Source organism: Notothenia coriiceps, unplaced genomic scaffold, assembly GCF_000735185.1.
Source record: "Notothenia coriiceps isolate Sejong01 unplaced genomic scaffold, NC01 NC01_scaffold00035453, whole genome shotgun sequence".
NCBI lineage: Eukaryota > Metazoa > Chordata > Actinopteri > Perciformes > Nototheniidae > Notothenia > Notothenia coriiceps.
The window spans coordinates 162,878-186,156 of record NW_011368154.1 but is presented as its reverse complement, the minus strand read 5'-3'; the positions used below and the strand labels follow the sequence as shown (position 1 = coordinate 186,156).

At 40.1% G+C, this 23,279-nt stretch overlaps 1 protein-coding gene and 1 non-coding gene across 2 annotated transcripts in view; one reads left to right on the top strand and one right to left on the bottom strand.

Moving 5' to 3' along the window:
• Window positions 1-8,066: 8,066 nt before the first annotated feature.
• Window positions 8,067-23,279, bottom strand: part of LOC104962908 (extracellular serine/threonine protein kinase FAM20C-like) — a 60,041-nt gene continuing 44,828 nt past the window's right edge. Inside the window, exons 4-13 of the mRNA XM_010791417.1 lie at window positions 19,930-20,022; window positions 18,581-18,665; window positions 14,948-15,019; window positions 11,240-11,338; window positions 10,966-11,103; window positions 10,675-10,791; window positions 10,002-10,088; window positions 9,015-9,025; window positions 8,780-8,889; window positions 8,067-8,275 (exon numbers count right to left, since the gene is read on the bottom strand). Coding sequence (XP_010789719.1) covers window positions 8,190-8,275; window positions 8,780-8,889; window positions 9,015-9,025; window positions 10,002-10,088; window positions 10,675-10,791; window positions 10,966-11,103; window positions 11,240-11,338; window positions 14,948-15,019; window positions 18,581-18,665; window positions 19,930-20,022 — 898 coding nt within the window. The 3' untranslated portion in view covers window positions 8,067-8,189. The remainder of the gene's footprint in view (window positions 8,276-8,779; window positions 8,890-9,014; window positions 9,026-10,001; window positions 10,089-10,674; window positions 10,792-10,965; window positions 11,104-11,239; window positions 11,339-14,947; window positions 15,020-18,580; window positions 18,666-19,929; window positions 20,023-23,279) is intronic.
• trnar-ccu (transfer RNA arginine (anticodon CCU)) lies at window positions 17,194-17,266 on the top strand. The gene has a single exon. It is a non-coding gene; the product is annotated as a tRNA-Arg (tRNA).

Genomic DNA, 23,279 nt, shown 5'->3' with positions numbered 1-23,279 from the left:
TGCAAGGCTAGCTAAGACTATCGGCTTTTACAAAATGGTGTTTTGGCAACGTTGTTGAAAGTGAACTAACTTGAATACTGGACAGCCTGGTCGCCTAATAATCGATTTTACCACACAATAAAATGCATTGTTCAATTACATGGATTAAGGTAATCCTCGCAGATTTCTTTTGTTTTTTGCTTATATCACAGATATGTTGATACCCAAACCAAAGTAAACTTAACCAAGCATGTTTTTTGTGTTTAATACTGTTACTTTAATCCAAAGAAAATAGGTTTCCCTCGTAAAAATAGTTGAGAATACAGTTTAGTTCGACAGGAACGTCGTTTTTAAGATACAGGGTTGTGCCTTTAAAAACGTTAGAACTTAAGCATGGGATTGTTGGACTCATGGTGGACTGTATTTTAAAAAAGGATCAAATTCGATAGAAGAACCAGAGATATCCTCTTAGATACTCCACATATTCTTCCTTCCTGGTCAAATCCCGGTGGCTTCATCACCCTTAGGGGCAGCAGTGGATGTCCGGTGCAGAAACCGTCTCCCTCAAGCCCAAATGCTTCTCTCCATCCCAGAGGACCAGCGTCCTGCAGGTTTGTGTTCCTCCCTGATTGCTAATTTGCTTCTCCTCGAGTCAGCTCATTAACCACCCGGGAGGAACAAAACCCTGCAGAACACCAAGCTTTCCTTTTAACAGTGAAGCTTAAAGAAAGGTGTTCGCTGTTTCTCTTCTTGGCATGAACGCCCTCCATGAACTCATATTTCCTCGGCTTCTTTTTAATGTTACTCTCAGAAAGTCTCTTTGGTGTGAGCCGGGGCCGTGCATGAGGCCATGAGTCAGAGAGAATGAATTCCGCCCTCCCGCAGCTAGCATCTGACTGAACAATGAGTGCAGCCTCCTTGCTTAGCTAACCTCCACGCTCTTTGACTTCTCAGTCTGTACAAGGCGAAAGCTTTACGGCCCGCCAGACTTTAATGAAAAGAGAAAACCTCACGAGGCCCTTCGATCGACCCGAAAAAGAGATGAGTTTTAGCGCCGGGGTTGCTATTAAAGTGGACCTGACGTCACTGTGGCTGTGTGTAATTATGAGCGGGGGGGGGGGCTTGTGTTGCATGCGTGTGAAAAGCTGCTGATAACAGATGATTGTGAGGTCACACACATGTCCAGTCACATCCTCAGCGGGTAGCCATGTTGAATCTGCTTTCCCTTCAGGCTCAATGACACAGTTCAGCAGCAGTTGTATTAGCAGCAGCTTTCTTCACCAGTCTGCTACACATCTGGTTGCACACACACACACACCCGGCATATGTGTGGGTTAAGGGGAAGAGAAGCAAACCAAAGGCATGAAAAGGCCTTGTGCCCATTCTAAATATAAGCCAGGCAGGGTTTGCCAAAAGGAGTGCTTTATTTTTTCTCCTTATTTTGTCTGTTCTAAATTAGAGCCGTGGCTTCAGAGCTGCTGCTGCTGCTGCTGCTGCTGCAGAGTTTCAGACTGCACTGCCTCCCAGGGGTCTACACACACACACACACACACACACACACACACACACACACACACACACACACACACACACACACACACACACACACACACACACACACAGCAGTTCTGCCAGCGTCCAACAGATGGAGCCATTAACCTCTGAGCCTGAACATGGGTTTTCCATCTGGCAGCAGCAGCAGCAGATGCAGTAATTGTTGCAGTCACACACTCTGCTTCAGTGCCTCTCTGAGCTTAATGTGTGTAGCCCGTTCCAATATCAGACTTCATAAACACTGGTGTCAGCCCCTTAAAGGTTGGGGAAAACAGAATAACAATGTCTCCCACTGGAACTCAGCAAACAGCCCAGACAGACGCGGGTTGTTTCTCCACACAGCCGACTCTGTGAGGCGCTCCGTGACTTGGCATAGCTAACATCCATTTCATCTCAAAGCTTGGTTTGGAGGGGAAATGCTCTTGTAGTCGACCAGTCCACTTTTTCAATAGAAGCCAAACAAAAAATCGAACTCTCTAAAACATCCCGAGATATTAGTATTGTTCTATGGTGATAAAAGGTGGTTTAAGGGCAATCAAAGGTTCATTTTTCTGCATCCTGTTAACAATATACATAATATACTATTCAAAAGCAGTTTGAATTATTGTTTACATGGCCGGGGAATAGAGTTGAAAACATGAGTTTAAAGGAGACAACCCAGATGAAAAGGGTATTCATTTTCTAAAATGTTGTGTTTAATATGCAAATGAGGCATTATCTTATTAAATATGTGCTCATTTGCATACATTTCATGAAGGTTAGATAATACCAGGTTCAAAAGTCTTGTTTTATTTTCTTTACAGATTAGATTAAAAGTTTTTAAAAGGTGATTTCTATCAGTATGCCAAAAAATACTGTAAACAGCCATTACAAAAATCCATATTTATAACTTACGTATACAACTACCCCAAGTGACGTGGGGGTCTTGTAGTTTCACATTTCTGAAATCTTAACTCCAATATGCAAAACATGCATCATTTAGTCAAAGCGTTGGTACATTTTTAACAAATCTCCAAAAGAAAACAGACCTGGTTTGTAAAATAAAAAATATAAATATGTTTTTTCAATGTTTTAGTTGCAGTAAACAGACAGGAGCTTTCAGGCTGAGATGTTTCATTCTTCATGTTATGAAAGAATAATAACCCTGACTTTTAAAATTGACCAGTGCTTGAGAAAAACATGTATCTATATCTCTCTAAGATTCATCAGATTTCCAATGTTGAAATGTATGTTTATCATGCATGTTCCCTGTTGAACAAACATCTACTGCAAGTAATAATGCTAGTATTCTTTTTGAGTGATTTTCCTGGTTAGGGCATTTAATGAACGTGGACAATAATTACCATTATTATGAAAGTCTGTGAAGATGCATGCCAAAGAACACTTAAACAAACAAATAGAAGGAGTAAAAAAATTATTATTTATATTTAAATAAGTACTCTACATATAATCTATAACATTATCCCCATGTCTAGATTTAAAAGATGCAGGAGAACATGACAGTTACCAAAAGAGCCAGAAACAGATGGAGACTCCAAAGTGTCAGCACTGCTGTGACAAATGTACTCCGCACACTTCAGGACATAACACGTATGAGCGCGCTGCTGACGGATGCCCGGAATAGAATGCCATGTTCCTGACCAGTGCATTCTGGGAGGGGACTGGGGAGGTTCCAGAACGTAGACCAAGCCTCAAGGCTCATCCATCACCTGGTGCGTTCAGCCAAGAAACACACCACTCCTGACCCTCCTACCCCCGCAATGAGGATTCAAGGGGACTCTCCCCCCTCCAATGCAAAACATCAGGCAAAAAGAAAAGATGAGGACTATGCCACTGCATTGAATTGAACTTTTATTCTCAAGTGGTAAAATTCAGATTGACAACGGAACATGTTTACATGGCTCAACCCTCAAATTGGTGGTGGAGCTAAAAGTAGAAGAAAAAAAATCAGGCAAATAGAAAAGATGAGGACTATGCCACTGCGCTAAATTTAACTTTGAAGTGGTCAAATTCAGATTGAAACATAACATATTTACATGGCCCAACCCTAAAATTGGTGAGACCAAGAGCGGAGCTAGAAGTAGAGTTTGCCATATCAACTTTATTACATGATAACATGACTAAGTTTGTGTTTACAGCTTGTTGCACTGTCCCTATGGGTCCAAACAGATATCAAGGAATGCAGGATAGAAGTAAGACACTGCAATATTTTTATTTGGTTGCCACTATTTTTTTCACAATTTAAGTGGTTTCAGATTGTGATATGATTATTGATGTTAGGCATCCAGCCAGCTCAGAAACCTCTCAGCACGTCATCTCCTCCTGTCGTTGTGAGGTCAGTTGCACTTGCTTCATACAAAGGGCAAGAGAAACTCTTCAAAAGCACAGGCAGCTTTGTACAGCAGCCAAATACAAGTACATGTCAGAGCAAAGATGTTTCAGAGCATTACATCAGTTTGGCTCAGGTAGATGAAAGTCTATAATGTAATCTTACCACATGAACATAAAACGTAATATTCAAAACAGATAAAAATGGTTGCTGTTGATGACAGGGTAAATATTTAGCATAGGATGGTCTGTTACAATTCGCCAACAGCGCTATGAAATGTTTTCAAACAGCCAGTTTTATTTATGACTGTCCAAAACTCAACAGATATTCAGTTTACGGTCAACAAAAAATTATATTAAATCGTCATGTTTGGAAAGCTGACACAAGAGAATGTTTGCCATCTTTCTTTGAAAAACTTCAGTTGATTAATGAGTTATCAAACTGGTTGATGATTAACATTCCGTCCATTGACTTATCAATGACTTGACATTGTAGCTGACGTAGCATCAGGGAAACACAGCAGTGCATATGGATAATCTATTCTTGGTGAGACACTTCAAAGCAGGGCGTAGCAAAGATTTGTGCTGAAGACACCTGCTGAGGTTCTGTTGAAGCTCCTTTAATCCCACGTCAAAGTTATTTTTAAAATGTTCCATATCCGATTTATTCAGAAAGCTGTTCAATTACAGTTTCCCCACGTTTGATTTAAAATGGAGCAGTTCCTTTAAGGCAATTTGGAAATGGATAACTGCGTATAACTCTCTAAGAAAGTCCAAGAACCTAAACTCTATCTCTAAATTATAATTATCAAAATATATTATTCATTCCGTGAAAGAAAGTTTTTTTTAGGAAATTAAAAGGAAATGTGTTGTAGATGAACGGGAAATTACTCTATTGCAAATTGTTATCAGGACTTAAGTCGTTCCAGCTCATCAAATGTGAGGATTAGCTTATTTTCTTTGTTTTAGATAATTAAAATGAAATATCTTTGTAGACTGCACTACAAAACAAACCATTTCCATATCTGACCTTGGGCTTTGGAAAACTTAAATGGCAGTTTTTCCACTATTTTCTGACTTTTTATCGACTAAACAATAACAGAAACTAATTAAAAACAAAAAAAACAACAAACATCAGATTAAACGGGTAATGAAAATAATCACAAATTGCAGTCCTAAAAGGGTAACTGTCACATTACAATTCACCATATTAATTCTGTTTATAGGAAATTCTCAAACCTTTGCTGGGTGTGTTTTCTTGTGGAACTGAAAGTATTCAAAGGCAAATGAACACATGCTAAAATGAACTGAAAAGACATACACCCCATGAATGTATTCTACTGTGAAACAGAGAAACCTAAGGCCCAGACACACCAAACTGACACCAAAGAACACGTCCCGACGGAACACGACTGTTGTGTCGCCTCGCGTCTCTGCGTCTTGGCCAACAGTCGCACTGGAACACACCGCAAAGACTTCAGCCGACGGCCAAGTAGCATATACGAACTGCGCATGCGTGAGTGGCAATTAATCTCCTCCACTCCTTACCAGCAAGCGGCGGTAGTGTGTATTCGTCATTCAAAAGAGGCAACAACCGTAAGACAGGCTAGGTGATACACCGAGAGAAGAGGAACAGACTGCGTGATATAAATAAACAACAAATAGCGTGTGTTGGTCTTCGGTTTCTTCATTCCAGATCGCTATGATGAAAAATAAACTCTTGCGTCCAGCTGAGATGAAAATGAAAAAGAATAGCCGTCTGTGTGTGCCTTCTTAATCGTTTGTTTGGGTCCCTCACTTCCGTTTAGCTTTTCATGCACTGATTCGCTAAGCTGAACAGCCAATCAAAGTGATTTATTTGACCGACAGCCTTTCGGCCAAAAAGGTGTCTGCACGGCCGAAAAGACACGACAATGCGGGACACATCAATCTGAGTAGGGCGACACGACGCTCATCGACGGCCGAAATCGGCCCGGCGTGTCTTGGCCTTTAGAGTTCACTTAAGTATCTACAGCCCAGCTTTCCATTATGCACCACAAATCACACTTTATCTTCGGTTTACTTCCGGAACACCTGGGGGAAAACCTTCAGGATCATGAGAAGAGGTAAAATACAACAGGTAGTTCAGTAGTGCCATCAAATCAAAAGTGATTCAAGACATAGAGAAGTTTTATGATCTCATTGAATGAATGGATCGAATAATTTAAGAATTCTGTCTTTTCTTCAGGGGTCCTTCTCTTTTCTAACCACAGCTACAAGATACAGCAAATAACTAAGCAGGCTCTGTTTAAGACATTCTGACTGCTTTAAAGCAGGGAGAATTTGGCTGACTCATTCCCTCCAATTCCTTCAGTGATGAGTGCTATACTCAGATTTTAGCAAATATACAGAGAAAGGCAACATCTCAGTGGAAGCCGACAATTTGGAGACAGTAAGAACTGACAATATGCTTTGATATTAGAGACGTGTCTTCTGCCAGTGGTTCCTTCTAGTTTGCTGCATATAAGGCAGTCATTTAGGAGCTCTTTTAACACATTCCCTTCAAAACATTTCTAGAAACCAAGACGAAGTAGGCTGACAGATACATCGCCTCACAGGAGAGATGCCCTCTGCCGAAATTAAGCAGAAAACCCTGTCAGACTGGGAGGTGATGCCAAGTTATACAGTACTGTCCTCCAAGAAATGTTGGATTTTTGAAAAATACTTCTTTGAAAGTGTTTTGTCACATGCCATGTTTCCAGTGCGGCGTCTGACTTCAAGTTCTATTCGTATCAGGACCAGTTCTGACAGGCTTTGACAGAAGCGTAAGTCACTTCATATAAACACTCCCCACTCATTAATAACAAATCAGGAAGGCTGAAACACAGAGAAACCCGTTCAAATTAAAGTTTGAAAAGTGCAACTTTCCCCCATCACAGCAGAGAAATCAGCTGCTCCAGAAGATAAATAGTAAAATACATTACAACAGTTCAGACTGAAGAGAGAGAGAGATGGATAGACAGAGAGACAGATGGATAGTTATAGATAGATTGATAGATAGTTATAGATAGATAGAGAGAGAGAGATAGAGAGATTTGCACCTAAACAAAACACAAGTCTAACACCAAGCGTTTAAATCAGCACTGGTAGCGATATTTTATACTTCATGCTATCTGCACAAACTCTATCATATGAAAAGCTGAGAGTCCACAGAGCATGTTGGTATACATTTCATCCCTGTGCGATCAAAACTCACTGTTCTACATGATAAATAAAAGAACATTGTACCTTGAAAATCAATAGCGGGTAAATTTGACCCGTTGGCGGTTTTAGGCATACAGCGACCTCTGGCGGTTCTAGTGTTAAAGGACATCTTAACAAGCAAACTAGCAAGCAAATACATTCGTAATGTAAGGCTTATACGGTAACTTTACTCAATTCCCAATGATAACTTTACCTTCTAGACCAGGGATGGGCAAATGGCGGCCCCCACCTCCTCTTTTTGCGGCCCTCAGATTATTTTATAAACAACATTTATTTTTTATTTTTACTTGTACTACTGATACCGTCCACTAGACTACTAGTTACGTCGCGAGCTGCGTACATGATTTCGTTCGGCAGCCAAATACCGCAAAATAATCTGTGACGCGTTTGTGTGTATTGTGTTGGTTTCCCGGCCAAACACTCACAAGAAACACCGGCTGTTGTTATGCCTGCTGTGACGTTAAGTTACTGCTTGCCTTTACAAGCTTAAAAGTTGTATTTATCATCTGAATTTGGCGAAACAAGTTTAATATTCTAAATACCAAGATGAAAACAAACTGTCACGGACCGTGCCGTGTTATCTTTGATTACTATATGCTTTTCATTCATAATTTCAGCGGGAGGGAGGGGGAGCGGCACTGAGGAACAGCAGAGTGTGGGCTGACAGGTGTCTGTGTTGACATCCCCCTTATTGTGGAATAAGGGGAATNCATGTCACTTGTTAGACGCAATTTGGGGTGAAGTGTCTCAGGGACACAACGACATGCTGACTGCAGTGGGGTTTGAACCTGTGCTCCCCTGATCCGAACACCAATGTTCGGATCAGGGGAGCACAGGTTCAAACCCCACTGCAGTCAGCATGTCGTTGTGTCCCTGAGACACTTCACCCCAAATTGCGTCTAACAAGTGACATGTAATGATTTTAAAATCTGTTTGTGAGTCATTTTATTGTGAACAATCCACAGTAACCCGCAGATTATTATTGCTGTAATGATCTCGTCCTTTGTGTGGATGCACTGCTGCAGAGTGGAATAATGAAAGCAGTTGAATCGTTCCTGAAGCCTCTTGAGTTACAAAGCAGTGACTCACCCTCTGCCGTTGTCCAGATGGATGATAAACGTCTCATTTCCAAACTTTTCAAACGTCTCATAATGGTGCCGATCCATGTTTCCTGTGTGGGAATAACAGTAAACTATTCAGCCAAGAGGTAAACAAGGAGAGCACATGTGTGTGTAGTAAACCTTAGGCGTGTCATAGCCTTTCTCCACCAAAATGTGTTTCTCTTCATCTATCTACCAATCCCTCTTTTAATAGGCATTGGTTCTTTCCTCGTTGCCAACATCACATTAATGTATGATTGCACCAGAAAGCAAGTCTAGTACTTCTTTTGTATATCTATTACTTCTTCAGTTGTACCTTGTAACTCTCAAAACACCTAACCTAACTGTTGGAAAAGGTTTGAGCAAGTCTAAAAATGTAAATACAGGGAGGTGACATTCTGGTTGCTTTGAGGAGAGCACAATAAAAGCAATACTAAATTATGTGTCCTGTTGATTTTATTGATTTAATTTGTACTTTAATGTACAGATAAACAATTTGACCACAAGTGTAATCCATCAGTGTTTGCCCATTATCAACCTCTTAACAGTGACCATTGTGGGACAGGGACTCTCACCCATGAGGAAGTCAAACACGGTCATGTCCATGATGTCCAGCAGTCGCGTCCCGCTGTCGTACGGAGGGGTCTGCTTCACTTCCTCACAGTAATCCGGGTCCACCTCCCATCTGAGGACATTCAAATATCACATTTAGCTGATGCCTTTTTACCAAAGCCACTTAGGAACAGCCATGAAGACACACACTCAAAACAGCAAGATCCTGCAATAACATTAGCTTTGAACAAGGCAAACGTTTTAAAGTGCTACGAATAAAATGGATACGCTTTTGGGTTTTTATCATTGGCCAAGGAGCGGTTAAAACAGGTGGGTGAAACAAGAGATCTGCAGACTTCATGTTGCCCGGACAACACTGGGGTTACATCTTCTTCTCATGTAATGTATTGAATGTATGCTGCTTTAACACATCACCAAAAATCCAACTTGTTCTTTAAAGTGTTTTTCCAATTAATTCTTGTAATCATTTGGAGAACTAAGATCATTATCATCACTAGATTATAATTAAGTGATGATCTGTACAGTTGGTTTTATTATCTTTGGATGTCAGTCAGTTTTAATTGGATGTTATATATAATATATACAGTAAATGGAGCTGGGGGCGGCAGCAGCTCAGTCTGAGAGAATTAGGATCAATTGAATGCAGTGACTAAATATCTCTGTGTGTGGTTCCATGTACATATGAGACGAGTTGATGTGTCCCCTCTTCTTCATGTCTCTTCTACATCAACATGTGTCCCCTCTTCTTCATGTCTCTTCTACATCAACATGTGTCCCCTCTTCTCCATGTCTCTTCTACATCAACATGTGTCCCCTCTTCTTCATGTCTCTTCTACATCAACATGTGTCCCCTCTTCTTCATGTCTCTTCTACGTCAATATGTGTCCCCTCTTCTTCATGTCTCTTCTACATCAACATGTGTCCCCTCTTCTTCATGTCTCTTCTACATCAACATGTGTCCCCTCTTCTTCATGTCTCTTCTACATCAACATGTGTCCCCTCTTCTTCATGTCTCTTCTACATCAACATGTGTCCCCTCTTCTTCATGTCTCTTCTACATCAACATGTGTCCCCTCTTCTTCATGTCTCTTCTACATCAANNNAAGAGCTTCAATATGTAGAATATACATTTAGTTTATCCCTAATCTGACAAGGTGTGTGATGTATACATGGAATGTGTGTGTGTGTGTGTGTGTGTGTGTGTGTGTGTGTGTGTATCCTTACTGGTGGCTCATGAGAGATCATCAGCTGCTCTTCAAGGTCTTGCAGCTGCTGCTTTAGCTCAGAGTTTTCTGTTTCCAGTTCTTGAATCTGCATCAAATCAAGAGCAATCAGTTCATTAAGAAGTCACAGCACATTGAACTAAATGTATTGTAGTGTCTAAAATCATTAAATCGACTGTGATACCTATTTATTAGTTAGCATTAACCCTGCTATTGAGAGATGGGACCATTTAGGGAGCACATCATTGCATAATATTTAATAAACATTGAGCTGTATTTAAATGCAATTTCTTTCAAATGTTTTATCCCTTTGAGAACACCTGATCAATGACAGTCAACATTAATATACATGTTACACTGTCCCTCATTTTTCTAATCCATATCAATGTTTTAATAAGCCAACATTTAAAGAAAACCACTGGGAAATATAACTACAGCAGGGTTTACAATAATCCACTTACAGCTTGTAACAACAGAGCTCATTCATATTCATTACCAACATTCTTCATCAACACAGTTTAATTATCCACGCTGCGTGACTCAAACCAATCAATAGAAACAAGCCTTGCATTAATTAATTAAAATATCAATGTGTCAGAATGGCGGTGCAAGTTTTCAAAGTAAATTGAAGTCTGTGTGAAGCTGAATGAACAAGCTGAAGAGGGGGGACGTACTCTTTTCTGTAGGGTCCCGATCTGTTTCCTGGTCTCCACATCTTTGCCTCCGGACTCCAGGAACTTCTTGTAGGCCAAGTCGAAGGCCTGACCGATGGTTAGAGTTATCTCTTCTGCCTGTAGCAGTGGAGAAACAATATTATATATAATTATGTAATCTGCGTAAATGTCCCTATGGCTTGTTTACGGTTGAATTGAGCATTGACTGTAACTTCAACATCTCAAAAATAAAAAGACAGACGATCAAAATGTACAACATACACTGAAAGAGAAGGATCAGAAGGCACTTACACACTTCTCACTGTCAAACACGAAGCAGAGGTGTTTGTTGGACTCGGAGTCTTTGCAGATGAAAGTAAATATCCTTTTATCGGTTTTGTCATCGGCACAGAAGGAGATCCTGTGTAACTGACAGTTATACAGCACATCCTGGAAAAACACATACATTTATTATTTATTTACTTCATGTACGGACACTACTTTCTCTACATGGTGTTGGATGTAAGTAGAACTTTAGCTGTCATGTACAGCTTTGCATCAACACAATTCTAATCTTTAGACTCACTTTTGTCTTGAGGTCGAGTATTTTCACGCCATAAATGGAGATCTGTAATTCCACTTTTGGAGTCTTATGTCCCTCCGACTTCTTGATATGTCTCTGAAACTGCCAATAAGAGAAATATTGAAAATGTGTCCACTCTACCCAAGCAACAATATACACAAACAAAAAACACATGCTAGTTATACAGCAACAATAAAGCCGATATGAAAACACATTTTCACCTCAAACACGACAGCCAACCTTAAAGAAAAAAGGTGTGTTTAGGTCGTCTGTGCAAGCAGCAGATTGCGAACCATATTCGGGTTATTGTAAGGCGAAGACCTCTAGTGGTGGTAGTAAATATGACTTTAGAAAGAGAGGAAACTAAATGTCGTCGAATAAAGAGCGACAAAGTCCTTGTAGGAAGGAGGTAGGTGTTGATGGATGGGTGATTTTGTAGAGTTATTTGAACTTACACACAGTACTATGGAACTGGGTTAACTTACATTACATTACATGTTACTTGTTTGATGCTTTTATCCAAAGCGACTTACATACTGTGGGCAATCCCCACAGGAGCAATTTGGGGTGAAGTGTCTTGCCCAGGGACACAACGACATGCTGACTGCAGTGGGACTCAAACTTGCTATCCTCTGATTCGAAGCACACTACCCCACTGAGCCACAGCACGTACGTTACTGGCAGCACAAATGTAATGATTAACTACTCAGGTTACATACTTACTTATGTAACAAATGCTCTCATTTAGCCCTGACATCTATGTTTGACTAAACAGAAACCAAGTAGTTCAGCTAAGCATGTACAAATACACACGTTTAACTAAAAATGTAACCAATTCACAACATTAAACATGATTGCGTGGCTAAATCTACCTTTGTGCAACATTACCAGTGTCTTACATATATCCATTTAGGAGTCAATAGCAAAAGATCTATGCCCGTCGTTGAGTTTGAGTAAGTGCTGTGAACGTGCTAGCAATCAATTGACTGTTTATATATATAACACCGCTTTTGCATATCAAGTCGTTTTTGGCTTTCAGACATGTGCAATTTGAATTGTTACTCTTAGTTTAGCTCTGTTTGGGTCTCAACATATCAGTATTTTAAGTAGCTGAATGCTCAACTATGCTAAACAACTGTTATTTTTGTAACCTTGTCTATCTGCTGTTTGGTGATTATCGTTTAATGTACTGTTTGTTTATTAGAGCTATTTTCATGAATAACAGCTGACTCACTTAGGAAGAAATTAGCCAAATGTTATCTTTTAGGTGCAATTATAATTAGTTTAGACAGATATTATCATCACGGTCAAGTGTTAAACAGAAAACTCTAAGGAAATGAAAAGCATCTGTGATTCATTCAGTGGGTCATTCTTTCAAACACTGCCAAACAACAATTGATGTGTTTCCCTGTTATCTTGCCAACGGACATAAATACCAACAGGACTTGGCGGTGAATTAAGGCCAATAACAAATATAAATGTCTGTAAAAGGGTCGTGCTCACTGTCAGTCAAGGAGACATTTTGGAAACTTGCAGGAAGCTGATAAAACCATATAATGACTTCAAATGTATATCAATAAATATAATGCAACTACTATAACGAAGATTAAATCTGCATCACTTAAAATGTGCAACTTCATTTCAAAAGTGTGTCTGTGTTTGATGATAATAGCCTCTAACACTACAGCACTCTAAGGCTTTATAGTAAATCATATATTCAACTGTAACCAAGCCCTTGTCAGGCATTGAGGTGAGCTTCTATCATTTCAGAAATGTACAAATGTTGGTCTGTTGATATAAACAACCGACTAAGAAAGAGAACAGCAAATGTGTGTTTTATTTATTTATTTATTGTGGATCTTAAGTAATAATAAAAAAACACTTATATTCTAACTGATGAGAGATTAAATTATTTGCCCTACATAGAGGACAAATGTCTTGCAGGGCTCTCTCAATTCTCTTCACATGATCTTTAAAGCCTGTTGGCATTGTATCTGGGAGAGTAACCATGGAGCCTCGGTCTCAAAACAGGCTTCAAGATCAAATGTAGTGTAACAATAGAGATGTGGGTTTGGGAAAACAGTCCTCCCCTTACAAGTGGCCTCACAGATTCAACTGTTGGCAGCAGAGGACAGAGGCCAGGCCAGCAGAGAGAGAGAGAGCAGATGTATTACTGACAAGCTGTGAGAGAGAGACTGCTGCATTATGACCTGAACTCTGAAACACACACCTCTGGTCTGAAGTGACTATAAAATACACTGCCGTATACGTTAAAATAATTACCCCCCTCTCTGGTATTCCTCAAACTATTTGTTTTTTTAACAATGAACTGGTGTCAAAATACAAACATGATTTAAAATAAAAAGGCGTTCTAATGTTCTCCAAGAGGTTTATAGGGTTATACAAGTGAGTTGTTATATTTTTTTATTCACAGTAGGTTGGATGCTTTTTTTTTTAGGCCCTGTTTTTTCAATGTTACAATGAATAAATGTCAAAAATATGAAACAAGTTGAGTTTACTTTCCACATTTAGTCTGAGTTTTTAAAAATGATGGTCCGTCTGTAAATAAAGATATACTTCAGTGTAATGATGATGAGTTATGGATCCTACCTGTGGAGCACCAATTGGAAGACAAAGTAGGTAAAGTAGGGTCTGGATGTCACCTTAAACCAGTTTGAGCTTTTGCAAACTGGTTGAACTCTCATTTATAATTACTGTATGACATGACCAAATTAAGAACAAGCACGCAACTGAAGACTGTCACTGCGCTAAATCCAACTTGTTTTGCCAAGTGGCAACATTCTGATTGAATATTAAACATTTGTACACAGGCACAACCTTAAGATTGGTGACTAGCTGGTGAATCTAGTGGAACAATCAGCAGCTGAAGAAAACACAACTTTTTCAATGTGGTGGAAACCTAAAACAGAGCTGAAATTGGAAAGGCCAAATTGACTTTATGATGTGATAATTTAAAACGTTTTGGGATTACAGCTTGTTCAATTGTCCCGAAGTGGGCAAAAAAGTAAATAAAATGTAGCTTAAAAGATATCTTCTTTTGAGGCCACTTGACCATATACATATGAAGCACACACAGAGCATTCATTTGCTCATGAGTGATCATTTCACCTGACGTATTCAGATTCATTTTCACTTTTTTTCAATGCATTCATTAACCAATGATATCATAATTACACACATAAGGGGTATGAACACAGTGTATTTTAATATCAAAGGATTATATTGTTTCAAGAAATCATTTTTTCCCTATGCTAATTTTGGCTTTAGTAATTAGATCACATAACTCACAGAAAGAACCAGTGGCAGGGAATTTGAAGTGACAAGAGTTTTAACCATGTGTCACTGAGTCCTGTTAGTGAGTAATGAAGTACCTGCACTTTTATAAAGTGACATTTTATACCTAAACAGTAGGTTGGCATTTGAGGGAAAATGTTAGGTTAATGGGATTGAGGCCAAGGTGAGAAACAACAGGTTTGACGGCATACAAATATCCCTTTTCTAGAATACTGCATCTACTTGGGGGAAGGTTGTGCTGAGCTTATCCAGCAGCTATAGGCACCCACACTGGGAGCTGAGACTCCAAGGGCACCTTGCTGTAACTGATGAGGGGGAAATCATTTGTCAATCTGTTTGGCCTCTCAGGAACAGGAGTTTTGTTCTCCTTCAGGCGACAGTCAGGACTGGCTTTACCTTCAGCTTTCTGACTGCATCCTTTACGACCTCTGTGCCTTTCGGGGCTTCAACCTCTGTGTTTCCAAGAAACTGAAAAGAGAAAGAAAGGCAAACTATGATTTTTCAGCAATAAAATGAAAACCTACGCTGAGTTTAATCTTTGTATCTATCTAGGGATATTTTTGGCTATGTGCTTTTTTACATTTTTGGCTGTGTAAATGCAAATGAAATACATTTTGGCAAAGGTACAGGTTTTTCTTATCTCAGCTCCTGTAATATATCTATTACAAATGTGCAGCCAAAATGCATTCAGACCGTTGAGGACAAACATATCCCCATTGAAGCCCATTATAATCATCATTTTGGTCTTACTGCCATTTCAGCATAACAATCATACATTTGAGTACAGTCTTTCAGCTTAAAGTACTGCCTTGAAAATTGAAATGTTGACAGTTTTCTAGCTGACTGAGGCAAATGCAGGCTTCTTTCCTGATGTTTTGCTCAAAAAAGAAAAATTCCGTTAAACTTATTGTTGTTGCTAAAAACATTAGCAAATCCCAGTTTCTGTTAAAAACACAAACAATTATTACAGAGTAAATAACCAAACATTTGTGTTTTATGCATAAACATTTTGTAGTGATTAAGAGGAAATGTAGTTAAGTGGCACAAGGAATACATTGCAACAATAAGATAGATACATGGTATTCATAGGCACCCTTTAATTAAACATGTATTTCACATTTCAAACCAGTAGGAGAAAACTGTGAAAAAGTCATTTAGGCATAAATTGTAGCAGAGGTGATATTTGCGGGCATAAAGAATGAACTTGTCTTCGTTAACACACCAATCACTGGTGACCTTTAACTCAACATCATCTGGCCTTTTTTTCTGCATTCAATTCACATACTTAAATACACAACACATTTGTGTCAAATTATTGTGTCACCTCCAGAGGCATACAAAAATGTTCTATACATTTTCACACACACACACACACACACACACACACACACACAGCCACTGTCTCTTCTTATACGGGCTACACTGCTTTAAGCATCATTAATTATGTGATTGGATTTAAATGGGAAGTGCTCTTGCTGCATTAGGCGATGGGAAAGGAGAGTGAGCAGGTACAAAGACATACAGGACTGACGTGACCTGAAATGATCTAACCACATATAGCTTCCAATTCATCACATGCATTTGTCATACTGTATAATACAATGTAGATGTCAAATATAGGGGATTCATATGAAAATATATACAGAAATATTAGGATAAACAGTCATTATCTAAGCACTTAGCATATCAAAATTTGGTTTTAAAAAAGACTTAAAAACAACAGCAAACAAGATAAATCCCCACAAATCTTTCTTGCTATTCCATCTTTTTCCCTACGGGGTTTAAAAAAAGGTTTGTCTTATCTCATCTCACTAAAGTACAACATTTTAGTGATGATTAAAATCAAAGCAAAGGGGACTTACTGTTTCTCCATTTTGCTACAGTGCAAATGTACTACTATTTCCCCATTACAGTGAACATATGAAACATGCCAGATATAGATTAATATAAACAACACATATAAAACATTGAAATGTCAAAAGTAAAGAAGCCATGATGAAAGGTCTTTTACATCCAACCAACATCTATGGGACACAGGACATGAGGAGAACGTACATGTCTGCTTTTAAAAACAAGTTTAAAATGTCCTCTGTGGGAATGTGGTTTATTAACGGGACATGGATGGAGGAAAAGAGTGATGAAGCTGCTCCTTCAGCATGGCAGCCGGCCCGGGCCCAGCAGGCCTCGCTGTGTGCAGGAACGAGACACTATGTGTGTGTCTGTCTCGCTCCACACGCCACACTCCTTGATGGGATCATTTATACGAGCAGCTCTTGGTTAACATCTCTCTCTCTCCTCCATCTTTAATCTCTCTTTCTGGCCCTCAGGTGTTGTCAGGGGTATCAATGTTTAAAGAGGCCGTGCTGATGCTGTGGCTGGGTGGTATTGACGACTCATGAATAAAACAGAACACAGGAAGACGGTCATGCCATCTTTCAATAAAACACACACCCGGAGATATATTTCACCAGAAAGCTGGGAGGAAGTTAAAATGTGTTTGATGTAGACTGATAGCCACATAAAAACCACACAGAGGTTTACCTCCGGGGGTGTGAGTATCAGAACAGATCTTATGTCACAGTGCCCCCTTTTGGCAGTTGAAGAAAACTACCATCAGGTTTTCAACCAAATGTTTTGCATCCGCCCCAGTGGCCTAATGGATAAGGCACTGCCCTCCTAAGGCAGGGATTGTGGGTTCGAGTCCCATCTGGGGTGATCTGTTTTCTACTTTGAAAACATTTTCATTGGTAGATCTTTGGGTGATTAGTCAAAGTTAAAACCCTCAATTATTTTCCAAATATGTAAAATAAAGCAAAAATATCAGATTTGTTGTTAAACTGGCACCACTAGAAGTTTGTAAAACTAGCTGTTAGCTATTTTTGTTACCAATAGGATTACAGACAACTATCATTGGATTCATTTGTTGTTATAGAAAGTTTTAAAAGCTCAGGGAGTGCCTTCTTTCTTTGATATCCAAGTAAATGTATGGGCATCTTTATAGAGATAAAGATATTGACTCGGTGAAGGATTGCGATTTTCGGACGCCTACAATTGTTTTGTTGTTTGTTAATAATCTGTGTGTGAGACCTATTCTGAAGCTGAGTTAACCCCTCAGTGCTTCTGTCCTGCAGGATCCTGGACTTCCGACGCGTCCCTCCGGTGGCCGGCAGGCTGCTCAACATGACGAAGGAGATCCGAGATGTGACACGAGACAAAAAGCTCTGGAGGACCTTCTTTATTTCACCAGGTACGAGCTGAAGAAGTGCATTTATCGGTTTTTAGCGACACAACTACAAGGAAAACACTTTAACCAAGAAATCCTTGAGGTTGATTTGTACTATAAACAAATAATTATTGAAAAACACTGCAAATCAGTCTCTTTGAAACTGTGGGACTCACGCTGCTTTAGAAGCATCAATCCAGATTATGTGTTGGTCTCAGGAGATAATTAATAATTAAATGACATCTGTGCAGCCTTCAACTATTTCCTTTCTCATCCTACAAGCTAAGCAAAAAGGGACCAGTGTCCTGCGTCATAATGCCGTGCAAAGCTACTTCTGTGCCCTGAATGACTGTAATATTAATTTGCATGGGATTAGTATTATCTGGGGACTTTAGCTTGCGCCTAAGCAGGAGAGTTAATTAACGATGCAACTTTTTACATATTATACACATGGAAAACTTTCACAGGATTCAAATTACTGACAATCTCAGCAATTAATACTGAATGTCTCCAGGTAATTTGAATCTTGTGAAGGGGCTTTTAAATGATGTGGTGTGCATTTCAAAAGGAAAGAGGGTGTACTAGTCAAGTATTTACCACAGAGTTGCAGAATGAAATAAACCTTGCAGTCAATTTTTAACCAGTTTTTAGCAGAAATCAGCCTGCAACTACGTGTGTTCTCTCTCCAAATCTCAGCCAACAACGTGTGTTTCTACGGAGAGTGTTCGTACTACTGCTCCACTGAGCACGCTCTGTGTGGGAAACCCGACCAGATCGAGGGATCCCTCGCCGCCTTCCTGCCTGACCTGGCGCTCGCCAAACGCAAGACCTGGAGGAACCCGTGGAGACGCTCCTACCACAAACGCAAGAAGGCAGAGTAAGAGAATCATCCTGAACACACAGACACTGGGGGTTCACTAGGATATTTATTACACTCACTGACAGATACTGAGGGCGTTAACTCATGAGCAAGATATCTGAGGTGTGTACGTTAAGAAGAATTCAAATTAAGTCATCAGAACCACACACAGGGATATTTAAAGGTCCCCTATTATACCGTTTTTCCTCAATATATTATAGGTCTCAGATCGAAAAAAGTACCTTGGTTGCTGATTGGCTAATGGTTATTCGTTATGACATCATAAAGTGGCCAAAATCTGATCAGCTCATTTTCAGACAGGTTTTTATAAAAATGGATCAGGACAAAAAGAGAGAGAATCTTTGTTCCTGAAACTTTCAGAGTCTCTTTACACAGAGGGGACACATGTTGATGTAGAAGAGACATGAAGAAGAGGGGACACATGTTGATGTAGAAGAGACATGAAGAAGAGGGGACACATGCTGATGTAGAAGAGACATGAAGAAGAGGGGACACATGCTGATGTAGAAGAGACATGAAGAAGAGGGGACACATGCTNCATCTAACTTGATCAGGTGGGCAGGTGCATTCATATAGATCAGATCTCCACACTTGAGGCCAGGAAAAGTCTCTGTGACCTTTTTAGCTGTGCTGGACTATGGAGATCTGATCTATATGAATGCACCTGCCCACCTGATCAAGTTAGATGCCGCCTATCACAGTGCACTGAGATTTGTTACTAACTGTAAAGTATTAACTCATCACTGCACCCTGTATGCCAGGGCAGGTTTGCCTTCACTCACTGTACGGAGGCTCAGTCACTGGTACATGTTCATCTACAAAGCCATATTAGGTGAACTACCATCTTACATCTGCTCTCTGATCACACGGCAGAAAGTAGCTATTGCCTGAGATCTCATGCTGTGGTTTTGTTAAATGTGCCAAGTGCTAGGACTGTCTTAGGTGCGCAGCAACTCTAACTTGGAACAGTCTGCAAAAATAATGGAAACTGAGCAATTTGGTTCCACTGCATGTTTTTAAAGCTTGGATACAGTAGATGCTATGCAATCTGATACTGTTGGTACCTTAAATGTCGTTAGGTATGTAAATTGTAAATCCCTGTATCTATGTTGTATGATGTCCTTTTTGTTCTTATGTTGTTTTATGTTTTTATGTCTTCATGTGGAACCTACTTGCAGCAGGTCTCCCTTGAAAAAGAGACCGATGATCTCAATGGGATTCACCTGGTTAAATAAAGGTTTGAAATGAAACTGAGAATGGCTGATGGTGACTCACTTGTCCAGATGAAAGGCAGCGACCTCTGCGTTGTGTCTCTCAAAGTCAGAGAAATAGAAGAAGTCTGGGGGGGTCTCCTGCTCCCGGGTCTGCCTGCAGAAACACACAAAAAGAAGAATGGAGGTCAGGTATGACTGTCACACAAAGCCGAGGGTTTGACAGTCAGCAGTATGCAAAAGGCTCAGTGATAACGTGACCATGCAACATATTAATCCAAAGCTGCACGTACAATCATTTTCCTGGTTGTGTAAAGTACATGATATATGTCACAAAAATAGCCATAGTGAGATCCCAGGGGTCCCAAACGGATGTATGGGAAACGTGTTTTTTTCAGTCCAAAAGACAGAAAATGTTGACCTTTGAGAAGCTCGATGCTAATGACCTACGTGATGAATCGATTATTGAAATTCGTTTCATTGTTACCCGGTCTAACAGAGCTATTTGGATCTGTAGTTCACAAACCGATGAGAGTAGCCAATATGCAAGACAAGGAATGACTAACAGGAATCAATAGTATTTAGTGGGTACACATTTATATTGGTGCATTGGATTTAAATCAATCCATGTTTTCAACACAACTCCAGAGGTGATACAACCCTTCTGCTTTACACCTGCGTACCCAACACTGCAAACATTGTCGTAAGCAATAACCAACGCACAATAAACCCGTGTCCTTGCCTCACAAAAAGGCCCACGTCGGAGATACTGTGGATGTTTTGTGGGGCAACAAGAAGCCAGGACAATCGAAGGTCACGCGCTTCCTCCTGTTCTGGATCTGTACCTATTTCTATCCAGCTCTGATCCTTCGTCCCCAAAAAACTGCTTTCCACTCACATTCTGCCTTAAAGCTCTTACTGGAGGGAGAAGAGGCTCTTAAAGGCTTACATCCCAGAGCTGATGGAGGACGGCCAAGGATGGGCCAGGACAGGCAGGACGGCTCGGGGTGGAAAGGCAAAGTCAAAGGTGGTGGAGGTGAAAAGGCTCCCAGAGAAATATGCTAATTTCTTTCACGAATCCACGGCGGAGAAGTCTGTCATTAAAATGCTATCTTTCCACTATTTGAGTCATTTCGTCCCTTTTCATACACGTCTCTTTGCTGTTTGGTATTGACAACAGTAAATACTTTCCAGAAAGGCAGCTGAGAGTAATGATTTGGACTGCAGCCTCTGCCATTTCTGCTTCAGCTAGTTGAGGGAGGATGAGAAGAATGGAAACTATCTTGGCAACTTCTCCTTCTCTCTCTATTCCCTCGGGATGCCTCTCTGTTTATTTCGCTCAAAACCCTCTATCTGTATCTCGCCTCCTTTCCCTCAGCAGAACTGTTTTCTTTGCTTTCTTCTTAATACTTTATATCTGTGTGTGCGCCTCTCCCCTTTTCTCTCTCTCTCGCTCTCTCCTTTCCATCTCTCTTCCTCAGCTGCCTGGCTGATTGTAACTGCACAGCTGCACGGCTGACATATGCACCAGTCATTAACTAAAGGCATCATGGAGCCCAGAAACACATTCATCCACTAAAAATGTCCTCCTAGCTTTATCTGTATTCCTCTCATCGTTCTCCATCCTTCAATCTCTCTGCAGATGTGGGAAAGTTTGACCAAAGCAAACAGAAAATGATCATTTAGTTTGGTACATTTTGTGTCGCAGCGTCCTTATTTTCCTTTTAACATTTCTCAACTCATTTTCCTCTCTCCCGCTCATCCCTCACTTCCTAACAGCCGGGAAAAGGCCGTCCGTTGATTGTATCGCTCTCTCCTCCTGGATAGCCTCGCTTCAGGGACACAGCCCTCGCTCCACACCGAGGAAAAATGATACTGACTTTGAAAGTGTCTATTTACTCCAGTGCAGCTCAGGACAGTATCATTCAGGCCAACATACGAAGTGAAGGTAAGTTATTACCAGTCTATGGCAGATAAGGTGATGTTGCTTTTTGGAGGCTATCATATAAAGAGGTTCATAAAAGTGAAGTGAGTCTGAGGTTGAAGCATTGAAACTGATATCTAAGGAAATGAGAAATAAGGTCTTTACCCTTCATTTAGAAGAGTTGACCCATTCTTTTTGACAATGGTTGGTCTATGGATATTTAAGGCCAACATTTTGGGAAATAAACTCATCCTGAGAAGTAAATGAGAAGATTAACAGCACTATGCGCTAAAAATATAGAGCCAGAAGCTGGTTAGCTTAGCTTAGCTTAGCATACAGACTGGAAACTCCAAACAGCTATCTTGGCTTTGTCCAAAAGTACAAAAAAAACCTACCAGCGCATCTAAAAATCACACATTAACATACATGCCAACTTTGCCAAATCCAAAAGAGGTAGGTTTGCGCGCGGCAAATGTGCACGCCCAAATGTGCACGCCCAAATGAGGTAATCAGAAGAAATGGAACCCCAGTAATTACACGTATAAACCATGTATTTATTGCATCATTTTATGCATCTTTCAGAAAAAGTGGTAGTTTGGTAAACAGTGACAGCAACGACATATCTGGTCTGTAAAATGCCCGAAAAGTAAAAGAATGGGAGATAAATATCCCAAAGTCTCCACATTTTATTATATTTGTAATGTGTTTCTGGTCCTCTTTCAGTTGAGACAGTGTAGATGAAGGATGTGTCAGGATGTAGAAGTCTTGTGTGAACAGGTTCTTGTTTCATGTTGTTGACATATTAGAGTCAAAGTTTTGCACAGAGCGAAATATCTTTGTGTTGCGCCATAAATCAGAAAATACTGCATTAAAAAAGTCATTTCCTGCATTTTTATACTGATAAAGTGTGATATAAATAATGTACAGGCTTTCAGATTGCTGTAGTTCACTAAACAGAGACATTAACGACATGTTTGGTGTTGAAAATGTCAGAAAAAGTGAAAGAATGGGAGATAAATATCTCAAAATCTCAAAACTTTTTTGTGACCAAACACTGGATGTCTTTCAGTCGCCAACATGTGTTTTCGAGACACTGATATTAACGGGGAAACCCTGCAGGACTCAAATGCCTCGTCTCTGTTCCCTTAAATTATACATCCATGCCTTAAACTCATTTGGGAGTGATTACCCATCAGCCCCGGGGGTAACGCTGCCTTTCCTCTGCACGTTGTTTCTCTTTCAGAAACACAGAGGACTGTTTGTATGATGCGATCACAGACACGCTGCAAACGGTGTCCACCAAAAGTCGAGTCCAGTGTCTATGGAGTGTCATTTTTATTTGTTATAGTTTGGGAANTGATATAAATAATGTACAGGCTTTCAGATTGCTGTAGTTCACTAAACAGAGACATTAACGACATGTTTGGTGTTGAAAATGTCAGAAAAAGTGAAAGAATGGGAGATAAATATCTCAAAATCTCAAAACTTTT